At 38.4% G+C, this 12,864-nt stretch overlaps 1 protein-coding gene across 2 annotated transcripts in view; it reads left to right on the top strand.

Moving 5' to 3' along the window:
- atp1a2a (ATPase Na+/K+ transporting subunit alpha 2a) overlaps positions 1-12,864 on the top strand; it is a 141,526-nt gene that overhangs the window by 29,190 nt on the left and 99,472 nt on the right. For both annotated transcript variants that reach the window (XM_057857117.1, XM_057857118.1), the window contains exons 3-4: positions 7,445-7,504; positions 9,030-9,233. In XM_057857117.1, the coding sequence (XP_057713100.1) occupies positions 7,445-7,504; positions 9,030-9,233 (264 nt within the window). The remainder of the gene's footprint in view (positions 1-7,444; positions 7,505-9,029; positions 9,234-12,864) is intronic.

Below are 12,864 nucleotides of genomic sequence, written 5' to 3'. Positions count from 1 at the left end.
GAGGAAAATTTCCTCATATAACTCATCCATGGTTACAGGAAAAAATAACCCATCAGTTCGTCCTAGCGTTGTTGTGACCGACGTTTCATTTTTAAAGATGCATTTTATGGGAGAGCATTTCAACTCTTTGGCCAGTCATACAGCGAGAATAACGAAACCAAGGGTGTAGGTTAGGTTTGGTCTTAATATTAGTAGGGACGCTATAACAGCATAACCTGCATGTACACTTTTTGCTGGGGATGGGACATTAATAAGACCAAACATATTTGGTGAATGGGGGTCAGGGCTACATTTCTCACCAATATGAACCTAATTAATTGATAGGTTAAATGATTAGTGCAAAATAAATCTGTATTGTTATTGATCTACACTAACTTTCACACTGCAAATTTATAATGTCTTAATATGATATTTTTTAAAAATCAAGTCAAATAATTTCCACCATCTTTTTTTAGTGTTAAAGGCTAGTTAACAAATTAATGCGTCAGATTCTTCCACTTACTTTCAGTAAATGTTACTGCAGTGGGAAGAACAAGTATTTGATACACTGCCAATGGCAGTGTATCAAATACTTGTTCTCCCCACTGTATTTGTTCGTATTGAACCTATACATCCAAAAGTCGTTCATCGTTCACCTAAATCAAGAAAAAAAAAAAAAAAAATCAAATGTTTTGAACAATATTCTTGACTTAAGAACATTTCTGACGAACAAGTTTTTCTTTTAAGATTAAATATACAAACTTTTTGATTAAAATAAGTCTGTTAAGCTTATTTTCAGCTAGATGTTTTTCTTATTTCAAGAAATCTGTCAGTAAATTCGACTTGAAGCCCTGTGGCAGTAGCAAAATTAGTGGAGTGTTCCCCACCTCCACAACATTGACGTCTTTTTAGACGTCAATGATATAACTTACAGTGACTGCTGCTGACGGAAAAAAAAACATCTAATATCCCTCGTTTTTTTGAAGGAAGCGGGGGAGGCGGCATGTTGTATTTCTGCTGGGCTGTGAATGGATGTGTGTGTGTGTGGGGGGGGGTTCTAGTCATCAGCCAATCAAATGTGCGTTTCAGGGGAAAAATGGACTAGCACATTCTACAAATGAAAAGGGGTCAGTGTAAGTGAACATAATTGATTTAATAATGGTAGGATCAATTCTATCCTTACAACATATCGGAAGACAATCTAAATGACGTATATAACTGAAGTCAATATATATTGCAAATAAAGGTTGCTTAAAAGTTGGTGGGGATAATTTGAACATCCTGAAAAGTTGGTAGTGTTGTGTCCCTACTGTCGTTATGCAAAACTACGCCCTTGAACGGAGTGTCACTTGCGTAGCTGTCAAGCGCAGTCAAGCGTGTGTCGCAGGCTATGACGCAAATCTTCGTTGACAGAAATGTTGAAATGTAATATTTATTCTACAAATTTTTACAACATTGGAAAATGTTAAGAATGTTTGTGTCATTTTTGTCTTTCTACAGAAACCATATCAAAACAAAAAATACATTGCCCTCAACCATTTTATTCCATTTTCAAACATTTTTGAAAATGCTACAGGGAGCCACTAGGGCAGCACTAAAGAGCCGCATGCGGCTCTCCAATCACCGGTTGCCGACCCCCGGGATAGACGTCTCTGCTGCCACCTGCTGTCAACACTGTTGTCGTACAACATGCCTCATGGGTCGCAGCATGTATTGCAGCACTACAGATGTACATAATATTTAACTTATTTTTCCGTACTAATTATTTATTTAGTGTTCCAGTTTTTATATTAATTAGTAGTTATGCTTTTTAGTTTGTTATGTGATAATTTTAGTTCCGTTTTGAAACCGAATTTGAATGACCTTTGATTGAATCATCTGCCATTATTTGTCCATTTTCGTGAAGTCGATCTGCTTACATCCAGGGTCTCCAAGCCGGTCCTCAAGGACCGCTGTGGGTCCTGGCTTTTGTTCTTACCAATCGAGCACAGACAGTTTAACCAATGAGGTTTCTGCTAAAACAAGCAGCACCTAACAGCGATCAAATGATTGTACTTGTAGGACACCAGATTGGTAAAAAGGTGTGGTCTTGTTTAGTTGGAGTGAAATCCTGTACCCACTGCAGCCCTATGTGGAATAGTTTGGAGACCCTATGCTTACATAATGTAATTTTGTAATTGTGGACTGTTCCTCCCTTCCTCATGTGTGCCACAAAATAGCAAGTGGCTAATACAATCCAGGTTGGAAAGATGAATATTTTTCATGTGTTGCTCATTTAAATGTACTTCATATGTTTGGAAATGTTCTGTAAGCGTAGCGTAAGAATTTTTTTCTGTGTCTCCCCCCTCCAAAGCAATTTAGCACCCCTGCCAGTAGATGGCACCCTTGGCAATCGCTTAGCTCGCCTATACACAGGGCCGGCCCTGCTAACGAGTATTGTATAGTACCTGAACCATTTCAATAAGCAAAAGCTCTTGAACTTCTTTATATTCTGGGCAAATATGAATTGACCATTTTGGCCTCATGAATGTTTTTTTGAGATTGAGGTCATTCTGGAACTGACCATTTTAGCCTCATGAATGTTTTTGTGAATGAGGTCATTCTGGTGCCATTAAGTGGATTTTGAACTGAAGTTCATTCTTATTCAAGAGTATCAAGATTCATGACTACAGGGAGAAATACACGATATATATCATTTATAAGGTTCGATGCCTTTTACGCGCTGTGAATCATTGCAGATGGGCGTTGTCACATTTTGGCCATCTTAAGGACAGGACCATTCGAGCCACAAAACATAAGTAATACCAGTAATAATAATTGAAATAACAATAGGCTGCTCAATTTTGTACGGATTTTCAAACAGCTTGGTTTGTCATAAATTTTAGAGATGCAATCATTTTACTGCATACTTAATAATTATATCTTTGTTATATTATAACCCTGAATCATAGCCATGTCAATAAATCCGTCAAGACTCCAGCAAGTTAAGAGCATTTTAGTGAATAATATAATTCACCTTACATCCGCTACAATGTTTACCGCCAGAGATATTTCATGTCAAAAGATAGCCGTCAGTTAGTTACAGCGCTGACTCTGTCTTAATACAGTACATCCAAGCCTTATATCAAGCAACTCAAAGTCATTAACATGCGCCATCAAAATGCGATGTGTACTTGGAGAGGTAAAAATAGCATGATAAAGCTCTATTGGGCATTCTTTTAAACAGGCCCCACTTCTTTGTCACAAAGACAACAGTAATGTGTTCAACTTATTATTTTACTAACTTTGATAACAAAAACAAAAGATTCCACTGCAGTGTCAGCTAGTTCATTTTACAATTGGTAATTCAACTATGAACTAGTTGGCGTATAAAATGAACAAATTTTAATATCAGGATGGTTCTCAATGGCTTCTTCCACACACAGTCTCACACAACAAAGACCTCTAAATACAAACAAGAGGTCTGCAATCCATGCGCCAGAGACCCCCCCAACTGCCCTCCCCTCCTGCCTCCCAACTGCCCTCTGGCTGGTCCGCTTTGTACTCCACCGCTGAATAATTTGTGGGCCACCGGCGGCATGCTGCGACTTCGTGAGCTTCTGTCAGAAACGCCACTGTGAAATGCAGCCTGGCTTTTTCTCGGTCGGCCATCTTCTGACGCGTCGCTTGTCAGGCCGACCTTTTTGGCGGCGTGGATCATGACAAGTGTTGCGCTTGGCTTTTGTCAGTCCGTCCGTCCTTGTCTTTGTGAGCTTTTGGCCGCCTGTCAGCATGATTTATGGTTGGCGTGTACAGTACTGTGGACCCTTGGAGTGCTGCGCTGACTCAGTATTTTCTCACAAAATTTAAACAGGTTCATTGAAGGTGTCAGCTCGATTCTGTATTGAACATTTCTTCAGTCGATGATTTGATCCGTAAGAATTGGTACATTATTATTAATCTCCTATCTCAAGAGATCACTATACTAAAACAGCAATAGAAAATGTGAAAATTATTGGTGCAACATTTCAATAATCTGGGTCGATCGGGTGCTTCTAAAATAGTGGGTCGTGACCCGATGCTAGGAGTGCATGTGTGACCCTTGGGAACATGTTTTTTTTGTTGGCTGTACTAGAATTAAGCTGTTTTTTGTACCAAGCAAATGAGACGAAGAGAGTAAACAAAACCTTGAGAGACAACTTTGTGCATAAGGGCAAAAAGAAAGGCTGCAAGAAACAGAGATAATGAGACAAACGAAAATTACCCGAACGCTAAGACTAATAAATATGCCAAACGTACGTTGTACTCAGCTTAAATGATTTATCCCCCCCTTAATTTCAGGCAAATTGATGCATTTTGAATCTTTTCTGATTAGCATTGTGTTAATGAAGTCATTTTTTTGTTTTAAGATAAACTGTTTCTTTCCTTTTTATTTTCTTTAAAGTGCTTGTGACACAAAAAAGCATGTCTATTTCATATTAGACCCGGTATTTTATGCTCCTGAATGAATTGGACCACTTGGATGTGTGCAGAAATGATCGATATATTTATTACATTTTTTTAATCCCATGCTATGAAAATGACAGACTTCCGGTCTCAGATTGAGGAAAAAGGCGGATGTGACGTTAAAGAGCATATGACAGGAGAAAAAAAGTCTTAAATAGCATTATTATGTGAATTAGAATCATATTTTGAGACGATTCGACTATATACAACAATTTTGCAAAGCGCAGATGACGAGAAATTAGTTTTTTAATCTGCCAGTTAGCCACGCCTACCATTATAGGGCTCTAGCGTCCCCAACAGGTGGATGACATCAGCGGGAGACTGGGCTCATCGGTTTTACTATTCAGCCCATTGAGGGGGAGTTATTCAGAACGAGGAAAACGCGACAAAGAGACCCGCAAAATTTCATTGTTTCAGTCTCTCTACTCCAATATTTTTACAGGATATTCTTTTTATCCAAGTATTTTTCCCCAATAGCTAAATAAATGGCTTGAGAAGGACCAGTCAGCCCGTCGAGGGGGAACTATTCACAACGAGGAAAACGCGACGAAGAAAGCTGCAAAATGTCATTGTTTCTGTCTCTTTACTTCAATATTTTTACAGGATATTCTTTTTATCCAACTATTTTCCCCAATTGCTAAATAAATGGCATGGTCATGACAAATAACAGTCTTGTGCTAAATGGAATATGAAATAATAAAAATGCACTTATTCAGGACGACATGGCAAAATTACTCCATAATGGTCAAAACTGTCGACTTCACCTTTACTGTCGCACCTCCCGAACGATATTTTATGACACCTAAATCGGACATATATGTCATTTACCTCCCCCGGCTTCGGAGAATGTCAACAAACCAAGAGGCGTGACGGCTAGCCGACATGCTAACCCGCACCGAGTGATGTCTTCGAGTTTGTGGTGTTTACTTTGTAATCGCTGTATTCGCGGCTATTTTTAACTCAAAGTTGCAATTTCTGATCGGTCGGAAAATTTGACAGAACACCGGGCACATGAGCACAATAACCCGAATATAGTGCTCTCCCGGCGGATGGATGTGCGACAAGCCGCCGGTGTTGTGCCAAAAAATAGCCGCCCCGCATGCATGCTTATTACGTGTCACATGCACTTTAACGGGAAACATCATCTTCACTATACAGCCATACTATGCCAAAGGACTGCGCATCCAGCTGATTTTGCCGATCAATTCTTTTATTTTTCGCGTCACGCCAGCCCAATGTGGTGCAGGCTTTTGTTTCTACACCAGGGTGAGGGGTGTGAGCCTTTCTGGGTTTTAAAAAGATCCTGTCCACCACAAAGAATGGGTAAAAAAAAGTATGACAAAGGCTTGTCCACAGAGAATGCACCATTTTCGGCATTCATTCCCCTGCTGCGTCCCCGGCGACGGCCACTGTCTGCCTAACGATGAGCCGAAACTTGGTCGCGACCGAGGGCTGGCCGATCGGTGAAGACAATCACCCTCGCCGCCACGTGTGACATAAGTCGGGGTAGTTTTGTGTGATTTTTCGTGTTCGAAAGACTAGGAAGAGACTTGGAAGAGCCGCTCGGTTTGGGTTAGCAGGTAGCCTCACTCCTAGTTTCCGAGTCCCCGCAGGGAAATGACAATGGCCGGACTAGCGCCGGTGGCATAAAATAAAATTCGGGAGGTTTAAGAAATTGGACCATGATGCAGTATAGCAGGAAATAAACCTTCACTTTGAAGTCCAGTTCCTAAATCCTTCTCCTTGGCTGTTGTGGAATAACACGTTGGTGCTCAACCATGCAAATGCTTCCATGTTGCAGATAACTACTTTTGTTTAGGAATAATTTAATCGTACCGAAGAAATGCATTTTTAATATTTCATATTCCATTTATAACAAGAATGTTATTTTTTTAATCACCATACAATTTTTTTAGCAATTGGGGAATAATACGTAGATACAAAGACTATCCTGTGAAAATGTTGGAGAAGAGCGATTAAAAACAATGATGACATTTTGCAGTCTGCTCTCTGTCGCCTTTTTCTCGTTCTGAATCTTCCTCCTCCATTGGGCTGAATTCTAAATCCGCTGAAATCACTACTCTGCTGACGTCATCACCCAGATAGAGGCGCCAGAGCGCTATAATGATGGGAAGAGCTAAATGGCAGATTAAAAGACTCATTTCTTATCATCTGCGCTTTGTCAAACTGTTCTATATAGTCGAATCGTCTGAAAATATTATTTAAATTTACATAATAATGCTACTTACGATTTTTTTTAATGGTGTTACATGCACTTTTATGGTAATATACAATCTTATCACATGACATTGACTTAGTGGCAGTTTACTGAGTTGTTGATGAATGTACTACCTATAATCACTGAGCACACCTTGTACATTTTGGTAATGAAGAAAGATTTTCGTTGAATCCATGAGCTCCCATGCAGTTAAAATAGACTGGATGTCTATTTCAAGCCAAAGAGTTAAAAAAGAAAACTCGCATTCCTCAGTCTGCACGAAAATGAATGTACCCAAATTTTAATAGTTGGTGCTAATGAAATATATAAAAATAAGTTAAATCAATCAGTTAGAATGTAATATAATTGATGAAATTGACCCATTTAAAGAAACATAATTTCCATTAATGCCACCTTTTTTAAAGCAATTATTTCTTGACTGATTTATATGTGCGTGAGTGTGTATATATATATTCTATGACCGTTTAAAGGAGGCAATGTTAAGCAATTATTAATTATTCAAAGGAATTTTTAATAAATTAGTAGAATTTCTTCTTATTTAATGGGCGTCTGAATTATTTAATAACCATTTCACAGGGCTGTCGTACTAAATAAACGCCACTAAAAGCACCAATGGACTGTGTTTGTGTGTTCTATGACAGAATGAATTGATCTGTTCATCAAAAATAGTGGCAGGTGGGATCTATAAGCTGATTGGTTAGGGTCATGTGTCACATAAACCTTGTCACTCGTTTTGTGCAGGATGACCACAAAATCTCAGCTGATGACCTGAGCAAGCGGTACGGACTGGACCTTGCCAAGGTAGACACACGGACAAGCACACACACATATGTTAAGTGCCCTGGGGTGTCCCTGTTCACCTTGGTTACGTTTATTCTCTCAATCACACACACACTGTTTCGGATGAAATTGTCTTAAAGAACGTCGGCGAGCTTCCAGACAGACAATTGATGTGTTGACACACTAAATCGCAAGCCAAGCAGTCGATGAGTTCTCACGAGGATTGTCTGCAAATCAAAGTATGACAAACCCGCACGCACACACACAATGTGACTGAGGCAAATCTATATTTTTCCGCCTGATTTTATTGGGCGTAAAAATCAGGACAAAATGTTCAATAAAGTTACATGCAGCAGTTTTACAGTGCGGGGGAAGCGTCGCCCACTTTATGACACTCGAGCTGTTAAACGGGCCGGGCAGAACTACTCCACAAAACACTGGTTGGAAGTCATCAAGTACAAATACTTTGCTGTACTTGGGTTGGTTTTTAATCGCTTGAGTTGTTGCGTATTGCATGGTTAAAGCAAGACTTGGTAACTTTTCAGTTATAGTCGATTTTAGCGACGCCGGTGGACAAAGGCGATAGTGTTTTGCCTTAAGGAAGACCGCTTTTCTCATGACGACCAGCGCTGCGTTTCCGATCAGGACCAGCGCACACCCTCATAGTGTCGTAAAATCATGATGGTCGCCTGCAGATGGATTAACCAACATTTCTGTTTTCCAGCAGTTTTGTGAAGGATGAAAAATAATAAAGTAATGAATCCAGTTGTGGCTAAACAATAGCATATGACGGTTAGCAACCGTGTGGCTAACCGCCCCACCCTATCTGAACTCGTCAGCACTGATGAGTATGTTTGGTGGGGGTGTCACGCCAGCGAGTGAAAGCCTGGCCAGTGTTTATTCTGTATATCCTGATAGACGCCCTTTCTTTTTCCACCTCAGACAAAACTTTTTGTCTCTGTTGCTTATGCCATCTTTGCAGAATTCGCGCAAAAGCGTTAGCATCGACTTCCGTCTTCATAATGAATGGGGGAAGAGACGTATGCCCTAAAGCAGTCAGCACATTTGTAGTTTTTTTTTTTGTGTGGCAGGGTTCCTGCCACCCTCCTTAAAGTTGATTTGTGGCAGTGAAAGTGATACAGACGCCGTCAAGATATAAAAAAGGTGTCATTTAACTAGTTGTCAGTCGACATATCTCAAATGTTATGAAAATATTTTATAAAGGTTGAAAAATTACCTAGTGTTGCTTTAATTCAAAGTCAAGCTAGCGCTAACTTGTGGCTGGTAAATGATTAAGTGGGTATAACTGACATGAAATTGCTACGCTTGTAAGCTGTGTGTTTAAAAAAAAAAAAAAAAAAAAAATTATGTCTAAACGTCATTTTCTCCTTTGTCAGTGGTCTAAGAAATTGAAGATTTGCATACTTGAATACTTTGAACAACTGTTTTCCAATTGGAGCTCATTATACTTTTAACTCATTGACTGCCATTGACGGTGATAGATGTCCCTGTTACAAAATTATGTTCTTCTTCTTCTCTCCCTCAGGGCCTTACCAATGCAAAGGCGGCTGAGGTCCTGGCCAGGGATGGTCCCAACGCGCTGACACCTCCGCCCACCACACCCGAGTGGGTGAAGTTCTGCCGGCAGCTGTTTGGCGGTTTCTCCATCCTGTTGTGGATCGGCGCTGTCCTTTGTTTCCTGGCCTACAGCATCCAGGTGGCTACTGAGGATGAGCCGGTCAATGACAACGTACGTACGCTCAGTCCTCCAAAGCCCCTTTCACACACTCCGAAACACCAGGAATATCACTAGATTTAACTGTGCAGCAGTTGTATGTGAAAACAATTTTTCGGGTCGACTGACACGGCGATTACGCGGACGTTTATAGTCTTCCATAAGCGGATTTTAAGGGGGGGGCCAGGGGGGGCCAGGCCCCCCCGGTGGCCGAAAACTGTCATTGCATGTAATTGACTTTCCTACATATATACATATGGTATAAAGTATAAAGCTATAAAACTGCAACAACATTGAATGAAATGAACAAAAAACATATTTTTATAATGCGTCAATTTTTTTTCAAGCACCTTAGACAGTCATAAGCTTTGCATATATATATATATATATATATATATATGTATATTAGGGCTGTCAAAATTATCGCGTTAACGCACGGTAATTAATTTTTTAAATCAATCACGTTAAAATATTTGACGCAATTAACGCACATGTCCCACTCAGACAGTATTCTGCCTTTTGGTAAGTTTTACAGCAAGGTTTTTTGTGCTGTCTAAAAGCGAACTCTTGTGGTCGCTTTGCGACATGGTTTATTGCTTTCTTGCCAGTTCAATATGGCTGCACGACGTCTCGGGCTGACGCCTACATTGTAATGTTGTGCTTATATGATCCTTGGACAAGATTTGTCCGTAAGTATGGTTGTTGTAAAGAATGTACATATTATGTTAGTAGCGAAATGTTATATTTTTTGTATGAGACGCTTTTTGTTTATGTTTAGTGAACCTGTATAGCGTGCTAAGCTAACGTTGTTGCTAATGCAATGCTTGTGTACTTTTTTTTTTGTAGTTTCACTACGGTCTAAAGAGGACAGTGGTTTGAGGCCATTTTATTAATAAATCAGATGAAAAAGGAAGAAGTCTGATTATTAAGGCGTCGTTCACCAGCTGTCTAGCTTTGGAAAAAGTAAACGCTTCGGAGTGAGGACAGCATAGACAGATTTAAATGACAGTAGAGTGAAATGCCCACTACAGTCCTTATGTACCGTATGTTGAATGTATATATCCATCTTGTGTCTTATCTTTCCATTCCAACAAATTATTTTACAGAATATATGTATAATTTACAGAAAAATATGGCATATTTTATAGATGGTTTGAATTGCGATTAATTGCCATTAATTACGATTAATTAATTTTTAAGCTGTAATTATAATTGTAATCGTTTGACAGCCCTAATATATATATATATATATATATATATATATAGAAGGCGTGTGCAATGGCAGTTTACACGCATGCTTGATAGTTTACACACTACGACTAAGCTACTACAAAGACAGCCTTCTATTTCACCCACAGAGTGTGTTGGTGTTTTTGTATTGGAAATAAAAGCGCTCTTGCTTTATCATGCAAATCCTCACAAGTAGACGGCGCAATAACACAAACACATTTGAAAACTTAAAGATCCAATAAGCCTTGGTTTAATACCCACTTTTCACAACACTCAAAATAAATTGCACATGAATATCTAACAGCGCTCTGCACGGAGGCAGCTAATCAGCAAAAACATACAATAACACAGGTCCTTCTAAAAAAATTAGCATATTGTGATAAAGTTAATTATTTTCTGTAATGTACTGATATATATATATATATATATATATATATATTCAGTGGGGAGAACAAGTATTTGATACACAGTCAATGGGAAAACCCATTGGCAGTGTATCAAATACTTGTTCTCCCCACTGTATATATACAGTATATTAGAGAAAAACTATTTTTTTAAATGATTTTTTTTCTTTGATTGAAAATATATATATATATATTTTTTAGGGGTTTGAAGCAACTTTTTGGAGGATTGAATGATTTAGACAGAAATGTTCTAATCATAATATGGCCCAAACACAAAAAGGATTGCTTCAATCAAAGAAAACTTTTTTAATGAAAAATTTAAGTGTTCAAATGCAATTTTTTCAAAAACTTTCTTCTACTTTCTTCTATACTTTCTTCTCTATCTATACGTTGAATTTTTTTTTTTTCATTGAAGTGATTTTTTTTCTAAATCTATATTTTTTTGAAGTTACATATTTTTTGATTCAATATTAAAGAGACAAATGTCCTAGCCCAAATGTGGCCCAAACACCAATCAACATTACTTCAATCAAAAAGTTGCTTCAATAAAAAAAAAAAAAACCTTGACTTCAATCAAAATGGGATGGCGTGGCTCAGTGGTAGAGTAGTTGTCCCCCAAACCAGATGTTGTGGGTTCGATTCTCTGCCCTGATGAACTCTTCTAAGTGTCCTTGAGCAAGATACTGAACCCCATGTTGCTCCTGGTGCTGCGTCACCAGTAGGTAGATGGCGAGATAGTGTAAAGCGCTTTGAGCGCCTTGAAAGGTGGAAAAGCGCTATATAGGTAAACACCATTTACCCCCAAAAAAATATAGAAGTGGGAACCTCGGGGCATCTTACGATACCATTCGCGATACAAGGCTCACGATAACGATTATCTCACGATATCACGATACAGCGATTATCGATGTATTGGTCAGAAATGGGATACATGATATTCTACGATACAACTGTTGAAACGAAATAAAAAAATTCAAAATAGAAAAAATACTGTTTAAGTCATTTATTAAACAGTGACACCTTTTCTGTGCAACATTGCTGTAAAATAAAAATCTACTGCAAATTGTGCACCTACGTACAGAGAGGAAACAAACCACAACCACTGATGAATGAGAGATCATGATGAATGGCACCCTTGATTTCTTTAAAGTTTTAAATCTTTGAAAAAAAAAAAAAAAACAGTGCTGTAGGTGTCAGTCAGCAGTTGAGCTTGGAGAGGGGCAATGATAAAATTGGTGGGTCTTTTCTTCGTATATGACCATTGTTGCCAAAAGCGTTGGTTTGAGCACTTCCACTATCTGCTTCAGCATTTGAGATGTCAGACTTGGTCAGTCACATTCTTCCTCACCTTAAAAATAACAAAATAAAACAAAAAATATTAGCTACTTAACTTTTGAGTTGAAATCCTGATATATATTTTTTTGTGTTGGAAGTATTGAGTGAATAAATAAAAAAAATGAATTGAACGTATAGAAATAAAAAATGCAATATTTACCTATTTTTAATATGTAGGGTACATTAATTATCATGCACATCACTTTATATATTTCGGAAGCTATTCAAACCATTTTTGTAGCTTATTGTATCAAAATGGCAATAACAACAGTTTGTGCAGTAAACTAGATGGACAGTGCTTCTCAAATAATATCAAATAAATCGGTAAATTCATGTGGGCTTGTTCAATATTCATTTTCATCCAGTTTAGGGTGCTGTTTTATTTTATATCATTCAACACCAAATGCCATCAAAATAATACATGTAAATTAAAAATCAATTACATTGCAAAACTTTCTTACCTCAAGTGATGGAAGCGAAGCAGTGAAGAAACCCGGTGTGCACCTCGTCACCAGCTGCCAGTGGACCTTATTTTTGTTAGACAGATCTTGCATACAGCAAAATCCTTGTTCACCTTACTTCCTTTGTTGTTGGTGTAAAATCTAAAGTGTGTCCCCATGTGTGATTTGTAGCAATATTTTTCTCATTTTTTACTCGACCGTTCTCACGAAGCTTTT

Source organism: Corythoichthys intestinalis, chromosome 14 (genome assembly GCF_030265065.1).
Source record: "Corythoichthys intestinalis isolate RoL2023-P3 chromosome 14, ASM3026506v1, whole genome shotgun sequence".
Classification (NCBI taxonomy): Eukaryota; Metazoa; Chordata; class Actinopteri; order Syngnathiformes; family Syngnathidae; genus Corythoichthys; species Corythoichthys intestinalis.
Note: the sequence above shows the minus strand (reverse complement) of the source record. Positions and strands in the feature narration are given on the sequence as shown.